The sequence below is a fragment of the Pygocentrus nattereri genome, chromosome 24 (assembly GCF_015220715.1).
Source record: "Pygocentrus nattereri isolate fPygNat1 chromosome 24, fPygNat1.pri, whole genome shotgun sequence".
Lineage (NCBI taxonomy): Eukaryota > Metazoa > Chordata > Actinopteri > Characiformes > Serrasalmidae > Pygocentrus > Pygocentrus nattereri.
This window is the reverse complement of record NC_051234.1, coordinates 20,082,401-20,107,538: the sequence shown is the minus strand read 5'-3', so window position 1 is coordinate 20,107,538 and position 25,138 is coordinate 20,082,401. Positions and strand designations below refer to the sequence as shown.

The following is a 25,138-nucleotide window of genomic DNA, read 5'->3' as shown; positions in this document are numbered from 1 at the left end:
ACACAAAAAAAACTATTATTGAAAGGCATAATGTCATACATTTTCAATACTGAAATTCAGTTTTGTTGTCTATAGCAACGTGTGTGTTGTCATAAACAGTTTAGCAAAATCCCCAATAATTATAAATATAATGTTAAATAAGAGGAAAAAGAAAGACCTATTAGAATTTGATAATTTGTATAGTTTCTGTACATGGACTTTATGGATTGGAGGGTAAGCAGAATGTTTACATGCTGTATAAAACCCTTTTATTTCAAAGAAGCAAGGACATTTTAAAATATGTTGTTCTATAATAGGGGCCCTTTAAATTTAAAAAAGAAAAGCAAGACAGGGGACACATAACTGTACGTAAGATTGAAGAACCAGAAAGGTGCTTACATCACTGTTTCTATGCTGTGAATGGGGTCACATACACACTAAAGCAATTGTGAAGTATAACAATGTAAACCATTACTCACTTAAGGCCTACGTGAGGCCTAAACACAGCAGAGGAAAAAGCCCACTGAAGAATGGGCATTACAGCACTGCGCATGGTGAAGTAATATGATACAGTAAGAATTTGTTTATTTATAGGGAAATAACGTAATCCATTAAGAGTTTATGCATTTTATTGTGCTTGGGTGGGGGAACTGGGTCCTACATTTGGAGAATGGTTGACCTGGATTGTTCATTCACAGGAACACAGATTCTAACAGTCCCTGTTCTTCCTAAAACAAAGACCATGAGGGGTGCATGATGAGAATTGACCAAGATTGATCCACACAAGCAATCAGTAATCAGACAATATATTTTTTGGATTTTGGACGATCTGGTTTGCCTTTTTATGATGAAAGTACATGGGCTCTGTCTTTGAATGCTGCTGCTACACCCCTACCAAATATCATAGTATAATTATTCATGACTCATTGTGCTAAACAGCTAAATACCATTTACTTTCAATGTAGCACTTTTTTATTTTATTTAAAGTTAATGGGCAAGAGATTTTTCATTTACAAATATAAAGTGCTGGTTTGGCTAACTAAATTCTTTCTAACAAAAATCAGCCGTTAGCCAATTCGACCGCAAAGAAATTTGAGCCAACCTTACAAATTCATGAGTGGCGTCCCTGTAAAGACCATAACACATAGGGTAGATCCTCAGCTACAATACAGCTACAGTAGATCTTCATCCAGGCATATGAAACTCTGAATATTATATTCTGTAAACTGCTTTGCCTTGTAGTAAAATGTGCTATACTATTCTGGCCAGTCTGCAAATGACATGAAAAGTGAAACAAAGCTGCTGAACTACACATGTAGAACGTAAGACACTCTGATGATCACTTACCGATAAAATGGAATCACAAACCACTGTTTATTCAGAAGACTCTATAGCACGAATGCAGTTATTTGCTATTCATAAAACTGTAAATTCATGCTATTCATATACTGTAAAAATCATCCAGTGTAGATGAAAATCTGAAATATGTGTCTGAAATCTGAAATGATATATATATATATGGTTAATAAAAACTTTAGATGGGCTTAAAAACATATTATATATATATGTAGATATGTGTGTGTGTGTGTGTGTGTGTGTGTGTGTGTGTGTGTGTGTGTGTGTGTGTGTGTGTGTGTGTGTGTGTGTATAAAATTACATTGAAAATTAAATTGCCCCCTACAGCACACAGGCAGTACTGCAACCACCTTAAGGCTGAATCGGTTTCCCAGCAACCACTGCAAACCAAACACAGGAAACCTCATATTCGGATCTGGAGGTAATTATAAAAGTAAGACCTGTAAAATGAAGATGTAAGCCTTTATGTAACGTATATAAATTCATTAGTCATTTTAGTCGTTTTCCTAGACTTCATATGTGGTATAAAGTATTTGTGCTGTTGCATTCACTTAAGGTGCAAGACAAAAAGAATTAGGTAACTAACCTAGCTAACTTAGCCATCTTGCTAACCTAGGTTATGTCTCTGTGAGCTAGGTTTGCTACAACGCTAACTTAACCATTTGCTATTAGTTAGCTAGATAACTTCTCTGTTTACTTAGTAAACATTAGCTAACTGTTATTAAAGTCATATTCCAAGTAATTTTGGCAGCAGGCATTCTGTCATTGGAATGAGAAGAAATAGTTATAGGTTACTGTTGTTAGCATGAAAAGCATAATGTGTTATAAACCATGTAAATGCTGTTTCTTAAGCAGGATGGGGAAGAAAGTAAAGAAAGAAGTTGAACCACCTCCTAAAGATGCGGTGAGGTCTTTTCTCAGGGATAATAGCCTGCAACTGAGCTGAAAATAAGAAAACTTGTCAACTTACTATGCCTGCGTTTGACTCACTGCCTGTTGAAATACACTAAACCTGATCCTGTTTGTGTTTATTGTTGCATATTTACAACTGCAAGTTTATTTTTAGTATATTTAACATTATAATGATTTCAGTTTGTCCTAAACACAAAGTCTGCCAAACAAAATTTAGTGTGTGTTTATTTTTTAATCTATCTAATGGCTTCAAAATAAGTTCATATCTCTATATATTATTATGATGGTTAGAGTTTGGTGCGCTACCTGTTTGTGTTGATTTTGACGTATTTACCCCTTTTAATGATTTTATCTGTTTGTTTTGTACATATTTACCATTATAATTATTTTACCCACTGTTACATATTAAACATAAGCATTGTTTGTGTTTATTGTTTTACATATTTACCATTGTTATGGTTTCATAATAGTTTTACTATTATATTTCTGTTGCAATCATTTTAGTTTGACCCACTGCCTATTGAGAGTAAGCAGGCAGCAACGGTGGTCCTTATGCTTGATTCTCCAGAAGAAGATGTGCTGGCCAAAGCTTGTGAGGCCATCCACAGATTTGCAGAGAAAGGTTACCTAGTCATGTGTAATGGAAAATGGCCTTTCATGCTCACTGCCTTTCCTCTTAGAGCTTCAGAGTGCTGACCTTTCTCTCTCTGTTCATGTTTTTGCTGATATTCTCCAGGAGATGAAAACAGGAGCTCTCTGCTGGGTTTAGGAGCCATGGAGCCGCTCACTCGCCTCATCTCTCATGAAGACAAGACTGTTCGCAGAAATGCTTTCATGGCTGTGGGAGTCATGGCTTCTAACAGTGAGTTAGGAAAAAAAAAGTTTAGCACAGCTGCCACAATTACTCAATTAAAGTTGCTTTTAATTGAAATTGGTTTCTTGACAGCAATTAGTTGTCAGTTTGCATGATGGTTCATATTTGATATTCTCTCCAGAAGGACACAGCTATACAGGATGAGTATGCGTATGCAAATGTTTGGGCACCCTTGGCTGAATAACATGTTTTGTTGATTTTCTAAATGAAAATAAATTAACACATTTTTTTATATGTGTTTTCATAGTTCATCTTTTTTCTTGTAAAGTTTTTGAATCTTTGAAAGGCTGTGCATGGTTTGCTGTTGTCCAGTGAAAGCTTAATAACCACCAAAATAATTTGTAGTTCCTGGATTAGTAATATCGACAGTAACAGCCATAGCACGTAGCCTATGCTGATAAATGTTTTAAAAGTCACGCTGTTGAAGTGGCCACTGTTTCATTATTATGCTTTTGAACAGATGATGTTAGAAGACTTATGAAGAAACTGAATATCATACCATCCATCATTAGCAAATTATTACCAGAAGGTACAGCACACTAACGCATCTTTTATTCTGTGGGGTTCTGTAATTTTCTTATCCACAAATGTTGAAATGTATGTAACAGGCTCTATTCATGTTTTCCACACATAGAGGATGTTGTTGTCCACGAATTTGCCACTCTGTGTTTGGCATCTCTATCTGTGGACTTCACATGCAAAGTCCAGATATTTGATCACAATGGACTGGAACCTCTTCTCCGTCTTCTGTCCAGCCCAGATCCTGATGTGAAGAAGAATTCTGTGGAATGCATTTTTAATCTCGTTCAGGTAGGTCAGCATGTTACTTCACAGCTACAGTCACTGGCTATTGATGGATGAAGTGGAGGGGGCCGATAAACTGTAGAGTAACAGATGAGCTACAATTTATAACTGTAAACCTACAAAGGGTAACTGTATGGTATGGTTTCTGAGAAATGGGTTACAGGCTAATGGGTTTACAAAAATTCAGATTGAATTAAATTTGTACAGTATGGGAAATGGACTAAAAAACAGAAAGCAGTGATGTGTACACCAACTTTGATCTGTATTTAAATGAAAATAGTACAAAGACAAGACAATTTATGCCTGCAACACATTCCAAAAAACATTGAGACTAGAGCAATTCGAGACCCAAGGATGGGTTTAAACTTGCCACTTTGCCAAAAAATGCATTAGTGAAATATTAGAATAATAGCAGTTTAAGAGCAACATTCTTCAACAAACAATTACAAGGATTTTAGGTGCTTCACCCTCTACGGTGCATAACCACTGAATGCCCATGACCTTTGATGCCATAAGGCAACACTGCATTAAATACCAACATTCATATCACCATGTGGGTTTGGGAATACTTTTACAAACCTTTATCAAAGACAGTCATCTTTTGCTGAAACTACAAATGCAACTTGAGTGGAAGCTGTATGTTAACAATGTCCTGCAAACGCCACTGACTTCTCTGGGCTGGAGGTCATTTGAAATGGGCCAATGTCTTGTTCTCTGGGCCAAAGCAAAAATGGACCATCCAGACTGTTACCAGTGTAAAGTTCAAAAATCAAGACAAGGGTTGTATTAATGCCCATCTGTGAAGGCTATGTGAAAGATATGCACACATTTCAGGGAATCATACGCTGCTAATTTCAGGGACATCCATTTTTATTTCAGCCTGACCGTGACAGGTGACATTCTGCATGTGTTGCAACAGCATGGCTGTGTAATCAGAGAGTGCAAGTGCTAGATTGGCCTGCCAGAACGGTCTCCCACTAAAAATGTGTGGAGCATTATGATTTGCAAAATATGTAGAATAAAAATCCTGAATGGTTGTGCAGCTGAAGACTTGTGTAATGGAAGAATGGCGAAAAATTTGTTTTCAAAACTGGATATATATATATATCCAGTTATATTATAGAATATTGATATATTCGATCACCAATCATTTACTAAGTTCTATTAAAAGGAAAGGTGATGTAACACCATGGTAAACATGCTCCTGTACCAATGTTTTTAGAACATGTTTCAGGTATCAAATTTAATGGAACACATATTTACAAAAATAAGTGTTCATAAGGCAAAACATCAAATTGTAAGGGGGAGCGAGGAGGCGGACGCACACGCTGAGATAAGCGAGATTTATTAGGGGCAAATCCAGGGTCGTGGTCATAACAGTCCAGGTTCATATAGCCGATGCGGACGGAACGGGAAACAGACATGACAAAAACCAGAGCAACCAGCAAACAGACATTAAACAAAGACCAGGTACAAAGATACAAAGATACAAAGACTGGCAAACACAAGGGGCAAGCACAGGGCTTAAATACACGGAACAATGAGGGACAGGTGAAAACAATCAGGGGCGGAGTTACAAACCAAAACAAGAACATATGGACAGGACTGGGAGGGGCCAACCGTGACACAAATATTGTGTTTTGTACAGGTCAAACAAAATGTACAAATCACTGCTTTCTGATTTTTTAGCATTTCACATACAGTTTCAACTTTTTCAGGACTGAGGTCTGTAGCTTGATTTAAAAAAAGGTAAAAATTATTGCTTTTAAACTTAAATAATTAACTGGTTAAACTTGAAATTTTGAGTTGAACTTGTAATATTTAGTAAAGAGACAGATATATTTTGATGTGTATTTATTCACTTATTAATTGTGAATTATGAACTCAACATTTCAAGTTAACCCAGTAACTTACTTTAAGTTGCAGTTTAACAGCTACATCTTTTTAGAAACTAGACAGTGTATTCTTGCAGCTGTCCAGCAGCACTATAATTCATATGTTTCTTGCAAAATCGTTGACCTGAGGATATATGCACATTTAGGATCTGCCTAGTCGAGTGGCAGTGCGTGAGTTAAATGGACTCCCCCCACTGCTGGAGCTGCTGCGCTCAGACTTCCCCATAATTCAGCAGCTCTCTTTACAAACTCTGGAGAGCATCACCAAAGACGCTGAGACACGCACAGCCTTCAGAGTAGAGCAGGGATTCAACAGACTGCTGGAACTTCTCACAACTAAAGTAAGATCAGTACCAACAAAGCCTCTGTAATCATAGCATTAGAATTCATTATAGCAGTCTTGTGCCTCCCCCACCCTGGTGTCAATAATATGCAATTAAGATATATATTTAAAGTGATGGATAAAAACATCTGCCTCTCCCAAAATGTAGTTACAAAGACTGTGTTTGGTGTCTGAAGTTTACCTCACTGGAGTTATAAGGCTACGAGAATGCTTATGTGACTGAAACCATATAAGCAAAGCATTAAGCATGCAGAGCTTAAATGAGACATTGTATGATGATAGTTTTAAGAAATATTTGGTCTAAAATGTATTTTTAGTTAACACATTAGTGATGTTTTAACTATCAGTGAAAGAGTGATGGTTGAATACTGAACGCACTCTTCTAAATCTATTTGGTAATGTATTCCAGAACAATATTCAGAATACTTGAGGTAGAAACTGATCATCTCGTTGATTTATCGGTCTACTCAGGCTTATAGCACAGCTCAGTAACACTGAGAGTGACAACTGATCAACACATTGATTTATCAGTCTACTAAGGCTTTAGCATGAACTGCAGTGTAAAAAAGGCATTTAAGTTGTTCTTTAGTGTTCTCATTAACACACCATGTGCAATCAGCAATTTATTAAACAGTTTATAAATAAGCATTGATGATGTTAATGTTCTTTTAGAGATGATATATGTTTTTCACTGGGTAAGTATTCTAAAAGTATTCTCCTAAAAATTTAAAAAGTAACTGTATTCTGAATACTGCCTTTATAAAATATAACTTGGACTAAATGAAAATTTAGAAATTAAGATGAACCTAATTTCATTCTAACCTTGCCTACAGGAAACAAACTTCTGCATATTTTTATGCACATTTACATACTAAATTATTTGCTGCATTATATCAGTTATATCCTGCACAAGGGTTATGTCACATTTCATAATTTTATGTTTTATTTTTTTCCAGTGTGTTAAATTAAGCAAATAAATAGTATTGTGCACTGAAATTTGCAGAAAAATGCCCTATTGTTCATGTTTATAGAGAACAGATTACTAAACAACACTACACAATTTGAATTTATGATTGTGTTACAATGACATGCAGTTAGCACCATGTTAATAATGCTAATGGAATACTTTATGCCATTTCTTGCTTACTTTGCAAACTTGCTAGCTGCTTGAGCCTTGTAGCTCCAGCTCAAAACCAAAGCAGATTTCAGATACCAAACATATCTTGAATATTGAATACATTTGGTGTAAGGGGAAAATTAAAAATTTGTTAATATGATTATTTTGCAGACATGTTGCTAATAATGATAAAATAAAAGGCTACAGTATCCTTGTGAAGTTCAGTGGGCTTACAGAAATGCTGATAGCCGTGTTCTGACTTTGCTGATCATTTAAAATCACTTTGTCACCTGAGATGTGCCTCATGTTGGCAGGAGTTCAGTGACCTTCATGTGGATGCTTTGAGGGTCATCTCCAACTGCCTGGAGGACACTGAGTCCACAAAGCTAATACAGGGGACAGGGGTGCTGGAAAAACTGCTGCAGTTCATTATCACACCCACCTCACCTGAAGTGCAGACAAACGCAGTTAAAGCCATCTCCAGAGTGGCACAGAACAGTATGGAAAACCATTTACTCATTCTCATGTTGTGGATGTCTGCAGAGAGTGTAAAGCATTACACTGTGCAAAGCTGATTTTTCAAAAATTCAATTATGCAGAAAAAAAATCTGAATTTCTGTATAATTAAATGGTTAAAAATGGTTAGTGGGCCAAAAGTTTTATTACACACTGATATAGTCTTACAATAGCTCAACCAGTTGCATTGAAGTCCCTTTTGTTACTGAATAATTACACCTCAGTATGTAATAAGCCTGGGATTTTAAGGGGTTAAGGTATAAACATTCAGAGTGGTAAAATAGGATGCTGATGGTAAAATTGCGGAAAATCTGAAAAAATATATTTTCCTTAGGCAGTATTTTGCCTTATACGCTACATTGCCAAAAGTATTCGCTCATCTGCCTTTACATGCATATGAACTTGAGTGACATCCCATTCTTAATCCCTAGGGTTTAATATGTCGGTCCACCCTTTGCAGCTATAACAGCCTCAGCTCTTCTGGGAAGGCTTTCCACAAGGTTTTTTGACCATTTTATGACAAATTTTTGACCATTCTTCCAGAAGCACATTTGTGAGGTCAGACACTGATGTCGGACCAGAAGTCCTGGCTCGCAGTCTCTGCTCTAATTCATCCCAAAGGCGTTCTATCAGGTTGAGGTCACGACTCTGTGCAGGCTAGGCAAGTTCTTCCATGCCATACTTGCTCATCTATGTCTTTATGGACCTTGTTTGTGCACTGGTGTTGGAATGTTGGAACAGGAAGGGAAAGCCTGTTCCAACTGTTTCCACAAACTGTTAGGAGCAGGAAATTGTCTAAAATCTCGTGGCATTAAGAGTTCCTTTCACTGGAACTAAGGGGCCGAGCCCAACTCCTGAAAAACAACCCCACACCATAATCCCCCCTCCACCAAATTTTACACTTGGCACAATGCAGTCAGAGAAGTACCGTTCTTCTGGTAACCACCAAACCCAGACTCATCCATTGGATTTCCAGACGGAGAAGTGTGATTCGTCACTCCAGAGAGCATATCTCCACTGATCTAGAGTCCAGTGGCGGTGCTTAACACAACTGCATTCAACACTTTGCATTGCGCTTGGTGAAGTAAGGTTTGGATGCAGCTACTCGACCTTGGAAACCCATTCCATGAAGCTCTCTACACACTGTTCTTGAGCTAATCTAAAAGCCACATGAAGCTTGGAAGTCTGTAGCGTGTGACTCTGCAGAAAGTTGGTGACCTTCCACTTTGTTATAATACCACTAACAGTTAACTGTGGAATATTTAGTAGAGAGGAAATTTCACAACTGGACTTGTTGCACAGGTGGCATCCTATCACAGTAACCCGCTGGAATTCACTGAGCTCCTGAGAGCGACCCATTCTTTCACTAATGTTTGTAGAAGCAGTCTGCATGCCTAGATGCTTGGTTTTATACACCCGTGGCCAAGGAAGTGATTGGAACAGCTGAAATCAATTATTTGCATGGGTGTGTGAATACGTTTGGAAATATAGTGTATGTAAAAACTTAATGTGAGGGAGCCACCACTGTGAAAAATTCTGATTTAATAAGTTTCTTTAGAACAGAGCATTCTCATCAAACCACTCTGAATGACTTTGTTTACATCTTAAACATTTATTTATGCAGATTTTTGCCAAACTGGTGGAATTTAAGTGTTGTGGTTGTTTGTATGAACATATAATACTTCAGGGTTTCCCATAGCCATCTATATCGCCTAAGATGATGGGAAATGTGATTTCTTACATGTGAACCACCTCTCACATTTAGCTGGTGTAAATTTTGGCAGTGTTATTGATAATCCTGACATTTTGACAAGAAAATATTGTGATTTTTGTTGTGATAATATTGTAATGCCATAGTCTTGCTTTTGCTCATACCAGTAATCCTTGTCCATGTTGTATTCTGTTGTCTAGGTGAGAACAGAAAGATCCTGCATGAGCAAGATGTTGAGAAGGCCCTCATTGACATGCTTGTAACGGAGAATGAGGGTGTACGTACTGCTGTGTGCCGGGCAGTGGCAGTAATGAGCAATAACCTGAGCAGCAAGGATACTTTCAGAAATCTCGGTAATAGCCCTATTTTATTATAACTTTCTTAAATTGTCTAAGGGCTTGTTATTCTGTTAAGGCTTATGATCCTGTCATGAATTATTCTGTACCTACTAGGGCTGCAAGATGCAAAATACTGCAAATGCAAAATTTCATGGAAAATGGTCAAAGACTGGCCTTTATTATTTTGACCAAATTGGAATATTTAAACACCTCTATTCATCCAAGACCATAGGGAAATATGAGGTTGGTCACAATGTTTACAGAGCAACAAAATACTGGATCATTTGTCCATTGCAGCCTTCTCAGGCAAATATTGCAATACAGATTAACAAACATATATCGGCTGTCGGGACCCAGAGCTCCCCGTCCTCCGCTCCAAAGTCCCAGACGATATGGAAAAACTTTACTAATTAATTAAAGTTAAATCAAAGTTTTAGTTTTAATTTAATCTGTTCTCTAATGTAAAAATGAGTAGCAAATTAAAAGAATTGAAAAGCATTCTTGCAAAACTTAAAGAAAAGTGAAGAATCAATGTCATGGTTGGCTCCTCCCACTACTCCATGTGCTTTTTCTGTTTACTTTTCGATCGTCCACATGCATTCGTTTTTCCGTCTAGTCTGGCCCATTTTGTGACTCCACCCCTGATTGTTTCCACCTGTCCCTCATCATCCCTGTTGTATTTAAGCCCTGTTTGCCCCTTGTCTTTGCTGGTCTTTGTTGTTTGATCGTGCTGTTTGTTGTTTGATCTTCCGGCCCTGTTGTTTGTTGTTTGACCTGTTTATTTTCGTTATGTCTGTCCCACCTTATCTTCGTGTTGGCTCTCTGACCATAGACCGTCTTTACCCTGATTTTGGATGGTACTGTCACAATTGGCCCCTCCCAGTCCTGTCCATGTGTTCATGTTGTGTTTTGGTCTAGTCCACGTGCTTTTTGTTTTAATCACAGTCTGGCCCCTTGTGTGGTTACTCTGCCCCTGATTGTTCCCACCTGTGTTTCCACCTGTGTCTTGTGATCCCTTGTTAGCCCTTGTGTATTTAAGCCCTGTGTTTGCCCTGGTCTGTGTTGGTCTTTTTACTGTTTGATTGTTCTGTTTGATTGTGCTGGTTGTTTTATGTTCATGCTGTTTGGAGTTCTATGTTCATTTTTGTCATGTCTGTACCTCCTGCTCTTCATGTCGGCTAAATGAATCTGGACCATTTTGACCATGACCCTGGATTTGCCCTTAATAAAAATAAAAATCGCTTATCTCAGCACATGCATCCACCTCCTCGCTCCCCGGCGTTACATAAAGATTAGCCAACAGAGGACGGGCGGGAACAATCAGGGACAGAGTAACCACACAAGGGGCCGGACTGGGATCAAAACAAAAAGCACGTGGACTAGACCAAAACACAACACAAACACATGGACAGGACTGGGAGGGGCCAATTGTGACAATCAATCTTTGCAAAAAAGTCAAAGTCAGATGAAAAACCAAACTTCAGCCACAGGTTCAGTTCGAAGGAAGAAAAGGCTTTCTTCATTTATTAGTTCCAATGTGTCAAAATGGCGCCCGAAAACCAAAATGTACAGACACTCCGAAAACAATACACTTTATACCACTTTTGGGCGAGGTTATCACCTCTCCCGGGGGTGAGATCATCGCCCCACCTATTTTTAATACGTCCTGAAATCACCTTGGATACCAATAGAACTGTTTTTCTAACTTTCTTAGGAACCCTTATTTCCTAGGGAAATCAATATATATATATATATTATATATATAATATATACAATTCCCTCATCCTGGCATACTAGGTCACCCTGACTAAGTGTTGGGTGCTTTCCTCATTCATTTTGACTGATGGGCTAGTTTCTACCGGATCTTATCTATTTTGCTCATTAGTGGCTAGCTTGTGTTCGCTGAATATGCAGCGTTTCTCAGGCTCCTAGACCATGTGCCCCTACCATCAAAGATCTCTTTCATGGCCTACACTACCTGCTTCTGGAGAGGAAACTCTCTCTCCACTCCATATATGGAAGTGTTAGGCCTGTTCTTCTGGCAAATTGGTCTGTTTGTCTGCATTTTATGCTCATAACTGTCTTTAATAATTTATAAGTTAATGACTATCACAAAGCCTTTATTAAACACTTTAAGGACATATTTCTTCAAAAATCACGACACAGCCCTGTTGGCTACTATGAGACTAATATATACTAAAATGTGATGGTTACCATAGGCACCTGATTTTGAATGAAAATGGTGTCTTTTTTTCAGAGGTTAAGGGGGTTCAAAGAGGTGTTACCTGTTGTTAAAGGTGTTAACTGTCAAACAATAGTCAGCTATCATCATTTGTACTCGTGTGTGTTTCATGATGTAGGGGTGTAATGATGAAGATTACAAAAAAATGTATTTTATTTTTTATTTTAACTCATACTCACACAGATATTTCCACTGGAAATCAAAGATTTGATTGCGTATGTTTGGGGTTGCACAGGATCCACTTGCTCCATTGCTCAGGTGGCTATGTTGATTGCCACTGATTGTATGAGGCTGAAGGAAAAGGCCCCAGACTGATGGTGTTTGTATTTCAGATGGAATCAGACCCATTGTGCAGCTGCTGAACAGTGAGGGAAATGAGGTAAAAGAGGCTGCAGCTCAGGCCCTGTCCAGCCTGACCAACGGCAATGAGCTGAATGCATAGTGAGTGCCAGCCAACCACACACTAATGTAGTTTCACAGGTGTAAGTTCACACTATAAACCTGTATGGTTTACCTGTATAACATATGCTCTTTTGCTCCGTTTTGGAGGAATACATTCATATAAAGCTAAAATCTTGAATAATAAAGTTGCCCCATAAACTCTGACCAGTTAGCCTGAATTGTTCTTCTACATGTAGATGTATTGTTCACTTTCTGTGACAGAGACTTTTGCTCTGTCAGCTATTGCAGAACAAACCTTAAAAAAAAATTCTGACAGACTTGCTTATGTCACTGTGTGACATACTGTTATCTGTAAAAAAAAGAACTGACAACAGTATTTAGTAATGCAGTGAGTACTTCTTGTCCATTATCAGTGCGGTTTCTGAAGCAAAAGGAGAAGAACTTCTGGTTCGGCTTCTGCAGGACAGCTGTTCTGGGGCAGTCATACATGCGGCGTCAGTCCTGACCAATATGGCATCCCAGGAGGCCCTGCGCTGCAACATCATCACTCACTGTGCCATGAAAGCGCTGCTGGAGCCGCTGCAGTCTACAGACAATCACACACTCATCAGCGCCACCCAGGCTGTGGCTGCTCTGGCCTGCAATGCAGATGGAAGAGCTGAGGTACCGTATCTGCTCAACATCAGCAGTCATCTTTCCAGAATTCCTCGTATTTAAAAAAGCGATCAACCCTCCAGGCAGATATTATAAATAGATCATTACAATTATATTATTTAACTTCTTGCACTTGGCAGTAGGTCTACTAAATAAAACATCTGGAAAAGACCTTCAGGTTTCTAGTTGAAAATAATTATGAATATATGCATTTGATATTCAACAATAATTATGTATTAAAACGATGAGTGATTCCAAACCTTTCAATTGATCTCTAGATATCAGTTAAATTTCACTGGATTTTCCTCATTTTTGTATAATTCAGTGGTTGAGATGTAAATAAAGTCAACCAGAGTGGTTTGATGTGAAATGGTCCACCATAGAGAAACTTACTGAATCAGATTTCTTTACAATGACAAGCACCAGGGGTTATTATGTATAGCCATTGTATTTTTTTATTCAAGACCACCATTGAACTTACATGTGTCTTCTGAGTTTTATATGTAATGCTGGTACTGGTAAAATAGTGGTAAATCCAAAAAGTTTTCTTTGGGCACTATTTTGCTTAAAATGCCCTGCATGTATCGTTTCTCCATGAATGTCTTAAAATATGTTTTTGGCTGAAACTCTCCAAACTTTTACAAAACAATGTCTCAGACATTAATATGTATTTGTAACATAATTTATCATTCATCATTTTTTAATGGAGCATTTCACATGAAAGCATTTTACATCTTAACCATTTTAATCCACTTTAGTTCCACTTTAATTGCATGTTCATACAAAAACACAAGGTACAATGTAGCATTTTTACTGTTACAGAAAAAAATAGTATTAGTAAAGGTTTTGTTAGTAACTACACTCAGTATTTCTTGCTGAGAATATTTCTTTTGTGTATGTGCAGTTGAGAAATGCTGGAGGCCTGTTGCCACTAGTCAAGCTGCTAAAATCAAACAACACTGAAATTCGTCGGAATGCATGCTGGGCAGTCAGTGTGTGCGCAAATGATGAACCAACTGCTACAGAGATGTGCAAATTAGGGTGAGGTTATTTTGAATATTCATTTAATACGCTTGAGTATGTAGTATGCTGTAATATTCACATTAATTTACTGCTCAAATGAGCACAGTTTAAGTAATATCAGCTTTTGGTTGGTCACAATCACGATAAGCCATTGGTTGATTAAACAATATTTAAATAATCTACCAAATGCTGCAACATGTTGATATAGCACCAGTGATTAAAATATTCAGCTAATATATGACAAATGAGATTGGACTACATACACAATATTCATACAGAATATTCAGACAGATCTTCTAAAGAGTGAATTCAGCTAGTTTAACCAGTTGACAAATAGAATGGGAAGCTCTAGAGTAGCCAAACATGAGTTACCATGCTCAGAGGGACTAAAGATAAATTGGCATTTGGCTGTGGAGCAGTGAAACCGTGTTCTCTTAAGTGATAGAGCACCATTCAAAACCTTTGGGGTGAATTGAAGTGATGCAGAATGGATCACCCAACATCAGTAGCTGACTCATGTTCATGCTGTTGTGGTTGAATGCAATCAAATCCTCACAGCAATGTTTCAACATCTAGTGTAAAACTTTCCAATAAGAGAAGAACTGTTACTGCAGTAAAGGGTGACAACCCAAATTAATACCGTTCAGTTCAGAAGAAAGAATGGATGAGTAGGTGTCTACAAGCTTCGGATAGAAAGGGCCAGTTTCCCACACCCAGATTCAGCTTAAGCCTGGACTGAAAAGAATTTTCAATGATGAAACAGCATTGAAGCTTCATCTTTGTCCAAGACTGGCTTAATCCATGTCTGGGAAACTGGCCTCATAAATACTATTCTTTACAAGCCAACCCCCAAAATGCATGCAGCATAGGTGTAGTGTTCAAGAACAGCCAACAGAAGGGGCTAAAGCTCCAGCATTTGAAAATTCCATTATATAGATATTCTGGATAAAAGTTCAATTTGTTTTATAGTATGTGTTTCCTCTGATGCCAAAGTCTAATTGTGTTTATCATTCTGTCTTTTAATGATTATGGTTTGGACACTGTAGAGCTTTGGAGATCCTCCAGGAGATTAACTGCTCGTTGAACCGCAAGAATAAGTTTAGTGAGGCAGCGCTGCAGAGATTGCTGGACAGCAACCTTTCAGTAAAATACAGCCTGACTGGATGCTTGTCTCACACTGATATCATTGCTGATGGCTTCTATGACCCAGGACAGGTTGAAAAAAACACACTATTGTTGAGTTGTTGTTCTGTTAATCCCTACTGCACTGTAAGCTGATCCTTTCTTACTTCCTCTCTCTGCTCACAGGCCAGAATGGGTGACAGGGTTCCTGCCCTAGAAGATATAGCCAAGCAGGTTATCAACCAGCATCGAGCCATCATTGCAGTTAATGGAAAACCTCAGGATCAGTATGTCAAGGCTAAGGGTTGGGGTTTTTCAACATATTTTACTCTTTTTCACAGCTGGGTCATGTGTTCCTGACTGCTTGAGGATACAAATATTCCTGAATAAATACAACATAGTGAAGAATATTTATCACAGTAATGATCTTAAAATACTGTCATGTTTTTTGAGGTTCGGCCTAAAATGAACCTCAGTTGTAGCCAGTCAGCCAAGACATGTTTGGTGTTTGAAGTTTGCTTCTTTAGTTTTGCACTGGGGCTAATGTGGCTAACATGTAATGGAAGTCTACTACTAGCCACCAGTTTAGCATTACAACACACTGCATGTTTGTACTGATACCTGATGATGAACAATTCTAACTCTCTAGAATGGAGTATTTCACATCAAATTACTCTGAATATCTTAATTTACATAATAATAATGTAGCTATGAATTATTTTGAAAAATCTATAGATGGCCCATTTAAATGAATAGCTCCTGCACTTAGACACAACATGTCTAACAAAGAGCCATTTGGAATTCAGCCATATATGAACAATTGAGTTTGGGATATATAGTGCATTATTTGGGCATAGAAGGTCAAAATTGAACAATTAATATACAGTATTATACAGCCTTAGGCACCCAAGACACATTTTCATAATCTATTTTTTTGTGTAGTATGTGTTTATTTGCTGAGAAAAGTGTTAATATCTGAATAAACAAAAATTACAGAATATTAATTAATAATGATTGTGTATGTGTGTATGTGTATATATATATATATATATATATATATATATATATATATATATATATATAGTGATTTTATGGATGTTAGTGTGTTTGTTTAACCATTTTCAAACCTCTCCTTGGGGAAGCCCAGTATTATTTTCAGTTAGAAAGCAGCTCCTGGTTTTCAGTGCTTCATTAAGTTGTGCTCATGATGTAATTGATGATATTAACAAGTCTCTGATGGCTGTGAAGGTGTCATGGAAAAATATGGACCCAAGAAATTCTTGTTACTTTTTATTGTTTTTATCTTTGTTTGAATTATGAATATGGCTTTATTCTAATGTATATTGTGATAATATCACTGCTTAGGTAAATTGTTTAAAAATTTGCTTAGATGCCTAAAACCTTACTGTATGCACAGTACTGTATGTAGTTATACTATGTTCACAGCTGACTAAAGATCCACTCCAAAACATCTCAAAATTATTCACATTCACATGTTTTACAACTGAAGTAATGCACTGAAAATACTTGATTCAAATGTGTACATCATATCCACTTGAATTTAATATAGAAGCATAATTTTGTCTCTCAGTTTACTTCTTTTTGGCAGTAATTGTACATGTAATGTAGTATATTTTACACATGTTCAAATGAATCAAAGAATCACTTTTCAGAGTATAATGTGGTTTAACTGTTTATTGTCATTTTCCTCCATGTTACCATTCTGCCCCTCTGCTCTGAACCTCATTGTTTTTCACTGTGAAATTGATCTTTTCAAGTTCCAAGTTCACTTTAAAGAGAAAACAGGCTCTTTGTGTTTGGTAAAGCAGTTTGAAAACTCCACATTGATCTGCCACCACTAGCTCACACTATCACCGGAATATTAAACTGTCTTGAGTTACGTAATTGAGGCCCGAGCACCATAATTCACTCTCATTGCCAGTAAAGCATGTTAATGACCCTGCATTGTGTCACCATGGAGTTTTTTTTGTGTATGTGTGTTCTGGTTCAGTGATTGCACTGCCATCTTAATTAGCCTTTTCCCTGGCAAGCCTACTTAGGAATTAGAATGCAGTTACTCACTGCTTGATTTGAGTGGCTATATGTATGACCATTCTCCAGCTAATAAAAGCTGTTTACTAACAGCTCAGATAAGCATGCTGTTATAAACATAAAACTGCAGTGACGTTGGCACTGTTTATTGTTGTTTCTGTTACTGTACGTGACACCCTACATTAACATAAAGCTTAAAGTAATATTATTATTAGTATTATTAAGTGCCATCAGATGGATTCTGACTCTTGGCAACCATAGAGATAGTGTTTCTCCAGAATGTCCTGTCTTCTGTTTGACTCTTCAGGCTTCTGTATTTAAAAAAAAAAAAACATGGCTCTTTTACCTTCAACAGTTCGTAGCATAATTGGTTTTCCCAATGAATTCTCATAATGTGTCCAAAATAAGAGCTTCAACCTGGCGATTTAATTTGGTCCTGCTTTTTATTGTCTAGCCTTCAAGTTCTATAAAGAAGCTGATATTTATTTGTAGAGTCATTACATTTGAAGATCTTTTAAAGCTCCTTTATCCTTGTCCTACCGAGTACCAATCAGTGTCATATTTCTGACTCCTGGATCCTTTACTGTCCTAATTTCATCCCATCTGCCACATCTGTAGCAAAGGTTGATTACAACAGGCAATAATTTTGAGAGATTTCTGTGTTCTTACTCAAAGGACAGGAAAGCCATAAACTCAAAGACACAACTATAATAGAATTCTGTTCTAAGTGCATTGTGGGTCAATGCATATTCTGTCTTTTTTAAGTATAGTGAAATTAGTGACTGTGATAACTGACCAGACAATACTGGTGTAGCATTAGAGATTAGGTTGAAAAGTGCTGGAGTGTTCCTTTAATTGTCCATTTGTATAAGCACAATTCAAGGAATGACAGCTTTTGTAGGGCATAAGCAACTAGCCAATTAATACAGATGTAAAACAGTTAAAAAAAGCAACATGTTCAAGTAGCATCAACTGGTGCTGGAGTAGCTAATAATCTGATTAACAAATTACATTTGACTAAATAAATAAATGAAAAGGTTTTAAAACTAGGCCAGACTAAAAATGATGCTTTGTTGTGGCTTCAGGGTGACTGCTGAGTCAGTGGAGGACAGACAGCAGGACAGTCCAACAGAAACTCGCACTTCATCTGTTCTGAGCAGCAAAGGGAGCAGCAGAACACCAAGGTGGGTGTGCATGTGCATTCATCCAGTCTTTTGAATTTGCCTGCCTCATTTCAGGCTGGAGTCCTTAGCCTTGACCTGTGAGGTCTCAGGACCTTCCCTATTCATAAACCAATTTTTCATTTTTTTCATTCACTTCATTAACTATACCTACTTTGTTTCTACACTCTTTGTCCATTTTATCAGGTCCATTTACCACATAGGTGCACTTTGTAGTTGTTCAATTACAGACTGTAGTCCATCTGTTTGTCTGCATAATGTGTTAGCCCCCTTTTCCCCCATTTTTCAGTGGTCAGCACCCCTGCCCCCAGCCCCCCAGGACCATCACAGTGTCGTTATTATTTGGGTGGTGGATCATTCTCAATGCAGTGACACTGACGTGGTGGTGCCGTGTTAGTATATGTTGCTCTGGTGTGAGTGGATCAGACACAGCACTGCTGCTGGAGTTTAAAACGTTGTGTCCACTCACTATCCACCTTGTAAGGATGTAAAGTCAGAGACAGTAGTTTACCTGTTGCTACACAGTTTGTGTTAGTAAGTCCTTCATCAATGATCATAATACACTGCCCACAGAATGCTGCTGGCTGGATATTTTTGGTTGGTGCTCAATTCTCAGCCCAGCAGTGACACTGAGGTGTTTACATATTCCAGCATCACTACTGAATCTGATCCACTCATACCAGCATAACACACATTAACCCACCACCACATCAGTGTCACTGCAGTACTAAGAATGATCCACCTCCAAATAATACCTGCTCTGAAGAACAGGGTGAAAGGGGGCTAACAAATTATGCAGAGAAACAGACAGACGTCCAGTCATATTTGAACAGTAAAATTTTGGTGGAATTTGAGATTTCATGCTGCACTGAATTATTTCGCAATGAAGTATTGTAACACGAGTCAGGAATCTCTCACCAATTTTCCATTAATCTTTTTTAAGTAAAATGAAAGGTAAAGGCCGGCAGGAGGATGAGAAACAGAGAGATGAGGATGGGTATAAACCACTGCAGGTTGCAGGAGTGGTAGAGCTGTGGACTCTGCCGTACGACGCTGCCTTTCACTGCCTGATCACACAGGCAGCTAAAGTAGTCCTGCCTCAAAACGAAGAAGCTGAGACATACACTGCTTTGGCTACGTGAGTTCCACCTAACTCCAATCCTAATGATCTTACAAAAAAAAGAACGTTCATGAGACAGATGGCAGTCATTAATGTGGTAATATGTAGTAATAAGGCATACTGTTGTACTGCCAGCAGGGAAGTTTTTCAAAGATAGAAAATAAAATAAATAACCACCACTGCATTATCACTTTTAAAACATGACATTGAAAACATCACGTATGTACATTTATTATCTTATATATGTAGGTTCAGCTTTACAGAAAGTTGGACTAAATTTCAGTCTCAATTAAAAAAATAACATTGAAAATTTTTAGTGTAGTCTTAGGCCTAATCTAGGTTTGGGAAATTGGGTTTTGGTGTTTTTTTTTATTTTATTAATACAATGTGATATCATAAATAGTGATAGAATGTATTAATAATCCATCCATCCATCCATCCATTATCTTCCGCTTCTCCGGGGTTCGGGTTGCGGGGGCAGCATCCTAAGCAATGAAGCCCAGACCTCCCTTTCCCCAGCCACTTCCACCAGCTCTCCAAGGGGGATTCCGAGGCGCTCCCAGGCCAGCTGGGCGATATAGACACGCCAGCGTGTCCTGGGTCTTCCCCGGGGTCTCCTCCCAGGTGGACTTGCCTGTGACACCTCCCGAGGGAGGCGTCCAGGAGGCATCCTAACCAGATGCCCGAACCACCTCAGCTGGCTCCTCTCGACGTGAAGAAGCAGCGGCTCTACTCCGAGTCCCTCCCGGATGACTGAACTTCTCACCCTATCTCTAAGGGAGAGTCCAGACACCCTGCAGAGGAAACTCATTTCGGCCACTTGTATTCGCGATCTTATTCTTTCGGTCATTACCCAAAGCTCATGACCATAGGTGAGGGTGGGAACGTAGATCGACCGGTAAATCGAGAGCCTTGCCTTATGGCTCAGCTCTTTCTTTACCACAACAGACCGGTAAAAAGAGCCCACATCACTGCTGACCCAGCACCGATCCACCTGTCAATCTCCCGCTCCCTTGTACCATCACTCGTGAACAAGACCCCGAGATACTTGAACTCCTCCACTTGAGGCAAGAGCCTATCCCCGACCCAGAGAGGGCTCTCCACCCTTTTCCGCCTGAGAACCATGGTCTCGGATTTAGAGGTACTGATTCTCATCCCAGCCGCTTCACACTCGGCTGCAAACCGATCCAGCGAAAGCTGAAGTTCGCGGCCTGATGTCCCCAATAGGACCACATCATCTGCAAACAGCAGCGATGTGACCCTGAGGTCACCAAACCGGGCAGCCCTGACGGAGTCCAACTCTCACTGGGAATGAGTCTGACTTACTGCCGGCTATGCGAACCAAACTCCAGCTTTGTTTGTACAGGGCCTGAATGGCTCGTAGCAAAGAGCCATGTACCCCGTACTCCCGAAGCACCTCCCACAGAATACCCCGGGGAACACAGTCGAATGCCTTCTCCAGATCCACAAACCACATGTGGACTGGTTGGGCAAACTCCCATGAACCCTCCAGAATCCTGGAGAGGGTGAAGAGTTGGTCCAGTGTTCCACGACCAGGGCGGAACCCGCACTGTTCCTCCTGGATCCGAGGTTCGACTATAAGCCGGACTCTCTTCTCCAGTACCCCTGCATAGACCTTGCCAGGGAGGCTGAGGAGTGTGATTCCCCTGTAGTTGGAACACACCCTCCGGTCCCCTTTTTTAAAAAGAGGCACCACCACCCCAGTCTGCCAATCCAGTGGCACCGCCCCCGATGTCCACGCAATGTTCAAAAGGCGTGTCAGCCAAGACAGCCCCACAACATCCAGAGCCTTGAGGAACTCAGGGCGGATCTCATCCACCCCTGGAGCCTTGCCACCAAGGAGCTTCTTAACTACCTTAGCGACTTCGGCCTCAGTAATGGACAAGCCTATTCCCATGTCCCCAGACTCAGCCTCCTCACTGGAGAACGTGTCGGTGGGATTGAGAAGGTCCTCAAAGTATTCCTTCCACCGCCCAATGACGTCTTCAGTCGAAGTCAGCAGCACACCATCTCCACTATATACAGTGCTAGTGGCACACTGCTTTCCCCTTCTGAGTCGCCTGACGGTTTACCAGAATCTTTTCGGAGCCGACTTAAAGTCACTTTCCAAGGCCTCACCAAACTCCTCCCATACACGGGTTTTTGCCTTGGCGACAACTGAAGCCGCAGATCGCTTGGCCTGTCGATACCTGCCAGCTGCCTCTGGTGTCCCACAGGCCAACCATGCCCGGTAGGACTCCTTCTTCAGCTTGACGGCATCTTTCACCTGGGGTGTCCACCACCGGGTTCGAGGATTACCGCCCCGACAGGCACCAACTACCTTATGGCCACAGCTACAGTCAGCCGCTTCAGCAATGGAGGAACGGAACATGGCCCATTCTGAGTCAATGTCCCCCACCTCCCCCGATATCTGGTCAAAGTTCTGACGGAGGTGTGAGTTGAAGATCAATCTGACAGGTTCTTCTGCTAGACGTTCCCAGCAAACCCTCACTATACGGGCTTGCCTGGTCTGACCGGCATCTTCCCCCACCACCTGATCCAACTCACCACCAGGTGGTGATCAGTTGACAGCTCAGCTCCTCTCTTTACCCGAGTGTCCAAAACACATGGCCGCAAGTCCGATGACACGTCTACAAAGTCAATCATTGAACTGCGGACTAGGGTGTCCTGGTGCCATGTGCACTTATGGACATCCTTGTGTTCAAACATGGTTTTCGTGATGGACAAACTGTGGTTTGCACAGAAGTCCAAAAACTGAACACCACTCGGGTTCAGATCAGAGAGGCCATTCCTCCCAATCACACCCCTCCAGGTCTCACTGTCATTGCCCACATGAGTGTTGAAGTCCCCTAGTAGGACAATAGAGTCTCCAGGAGGAGCACTTTCAAGCACCCTTCCCAAGGACTCTAAGAAGGCTGGGTACTCTGAACTGCTGTTCGGTGCATAAGCACAGACAACAGTCAGGACCCGTTCCCCAACCCGAAGGCGTAGGGAAGCTACGCTCTCGTCCACCGGAGAAAACCCCAACATACAGGCACCGAGTCGAGGGGCTATGAGAAAGCCCACACCTGCCCGCCGCCTCTCACCATGGGCAACTCCAGAAAAGAATAAAGTCCAGCCCCTCTCAAGGAGATTGGACCCAGAGCCCAAGCTGTGTGTTGAGGTGAGCCCGACTATATCTAGCCGGTATCGCTCAACCAGGGTGGGGCCCCGGTAACCCTGTTCAGGGTAGGGTACACAAGTCCCGTTTTTGTGTCTTCATAGGGGTTATTATGGATCACACTTTGTCTGACCTGTCACCTAGGACCAGTTTGCCATGGGAGACCCTACCAGGAGCTTTTGCTCCAGACAACATAGCTCCTAAGATCATTCAAGCACGCAAACCCCTCCACCACGATAAGGTGGTGATCCAAGGAGAGGTGTATTAATAATGTTGTTATTAATATTAATTATGATGTGATTATGATGCATACAGGTTGGTGTGTGATGCAATGGGGGGTCCAGTTGATATTGAGAAGCAGCATGACTTTCCTTGGCAACTTCACTTGAGTGAGCTGAAGTTTGAACTCCGGTCTAACATCATCCCCATTGGAAAGATCAAAAAAGGCACCTACTACCACAGAGCCCTGCTTTTCAAGGTAAAGATCCAGTCCTCTATCTGTGATGATCCAGCCAAACATTTACACAGTTTCCCCCCATAGCTCAAATGTTTTAAAACGTTCAAAACCAGAGTTCAAAAATACTATTAAAAATTATAGAGAACATGGGACTAAAACCAAGCACCCGGTAGACCACCAAAACGGACCCACTCAGATAAATGACACTTAAAGCTTTCATCTTTGAGAGAGAGAGGAGAAAATCAAGCTCCACTCTTGCCTTAGATTTGACAAAAATCCAGAGGTGTTTTTGTCAATCCTTCCACTGTGAGAAGACAACTCAACACTATGTGTCCAAAAAAGATGTGTAGCTGTCAAGAAACTCTGAGAAAAGAAAACAGACAAAACAAACAAAGCAGCTACTGGGGTTCTAAGAACAAGAGACTGACCAGACCTCCAGACCTTAAGAAGTAGAAAATGAGAAAACTACTTTTAAGACTGAACTGGAGGTATGAAAAAAATATCCCTGCAGATTTCTGAAAAAATGAAAGCAAGTCTCCTGAAAAGAATGGAAGAAAGAATGGAAAGCAAAATGTTGACACAATAAATACTGAAAAATGTGAAATTACATTTAGGTGTGTGGTCTGTGCAATTTTCTGTATATGAGTATATGTTGTTCCTTTTTCCTGACACTGAAAAGTGTATACTTAATGGCCATTTGACTGGAAAGTAAATAAATGAAGGGTAGTCTCTTGACCTTTGCACATTAATCTTGTAGTTTTAGTATTAAACTTAAGAACCAAACTAAAAAAAAAAAAGTTAAAGAAGTTAAACTAAAGACACCAAACATCCCTCGGCTGATCAGTTATATTTAGGGTAAGAGGGGGAAAAGTGTGAAATTAGATTTTTGGCTAAAGAATAACTTTATTCACAGTATCAGTGCTCGAGCTGCATGCAGCAGTTTGATTTTGTTTCAAATCTGTGCTGTGCTCTGCAGGCTTTGGCAGACAGGATAGGAGTGAGCTGCAGCTTGGTGAGAGGGGAATACTGTCGGGCCTGGAATGAGGTTCTTCTAAGCAGCTCCCCAAAAAATGGATTCTACATTCAACCCCAGCGTTATATTATAGACCTCATGCATCAACCTGGCAACCTCTTGAAGTGTGGAACACCTGCAGCTACACAATACCAAACAATCTGAGATGCTAAATGGAAGAAGAATTTAATAGCAAAGTTACAGTTTGGATCTTTTCATATCTCTGTATTATAATTAAATAAGAATGCAATTTAGCTGTGTAGGTGATTGTCTTTGCTGAGACTAATAAGGACTGCACTGAATAAAGTGACTTTGCTTGAACGATTTTATTACATGATTTTTTTTTTGCAAATATATCACATCATATTTATAGTCTAAAGTAAGTAAACTGAAAGACAAAATTGTATGGATGTAACAGATTTCATTCATTTTAAAAACAAAGTCAGTTCACTGCATCACTTTTAATGAGTATGTCACATATAATGAGTTATCAGTAAGAGATTAAACACATTACATTTTGTCATTATATACATCAAAAGAATTCCACTGATTTGTCTCATTTTTTGCATAAATTTGTCATTTAAAGTTTGTTAAAAAAGTATCAAAAGTAATAAAAAGTATTTAAAAAATTTAAAGGATTCAGAGCGGTATGCTACTCAGATTTCTTTACAGTGGTGGTGTTAGAAACCAGGTGCTGTGATGTCAGACTATCCAAAACCAAGTTTCTCTACAATGAACCATCACATCAAACCACTCTGAAGGACTTCATACACATCCTAACTAGTGAAGTATGCTGAATGTTTGAAAAATAAATCATAATAAAAAAATTAAATAATAATAATAATAA

General features: G+C 39.5%; 1 protein-coding gene across 5 annotated transcripts; it reads left to right on the top strand.

The window, feature by feature from the left end:
• The first annotated feature begins 1,715 nt into the window (after positions 1-1,715).
• armc3 (armadillo repeat containing 3) lies at positions 1,716-24,615 on the top strand. Of its 5 annotated transcripts, none has more exons than XM_017718146.2 (18): positions 1,716-1,756; positions 2,191-2,239; positions 2,752-2,869; positions 2,984-3,109; positions 3,582-3,650; positions 3,756-3,931; positions 5,967-6,161; positions 7,595-7,778; positions 9,708-9,860; positions 12,420-12,528; positions 12,903-13,152; positions 14,048-14,184; positions 15,213-15,381; positions 15,475-15,575; positions 18,426-18,524; positions 19,465-19,659; positions 23,138-23,300; positions 24,256-24,615. In XM_017718146.2, exons 2-18 carry the CDS (start codon positions 2,192-2,194, stop codon positions 24,454-24,456), a joined length of 2,493 nt encoding a protein of 830 aa, XP_017573635.2. In that variant the 5' UTR covers positions 1,716-1,756; position 2,191; the 3' UTR covers positions 24,457-24,615. The 5 variants fall into 5 exon arrangements, with proteins under 5 accessions (XP_017573635.2, XP_017573624.2, XP_017573616.2 ...); XM_017718135.2 differs by having other exon boundaries at positions 1,730-1,756; positions 2,188-2,239; XM_017718127.2 differs by lacking the exon at positions 1,716-1,756 and having other exon boundaries at positions 1,796-2,239.
• The last annotated feature ends 523 nt before the right edge of the window (positions 24,616-25,138 follow it).

Excerpts from the sequence above, each read along its gene's own strand:
- armc3 (XM_017718127.2), top strand. The coding sequence starts at position 2,141 with ATGAAAAGCATAATGTGTTATAAACCATGTAAATGCTGTTTCTTAAGC. Across the intron at positions 12,529-12,902 it reads GGCAATGAGCTGAATGCATA|TGCGGTTTCTGAAGCAAAAG; the intron begins GTGAGTGCCAGC and ends GTCCATTATCAG. Across the intron at positions 15,576-18,425 it reads AATGGAAAACCTCAGGATCA|GGTGACTGCTGAGTCAGTGG; the intron begins GTATGTCAAGGC and ends TTGTGGCTTCAG.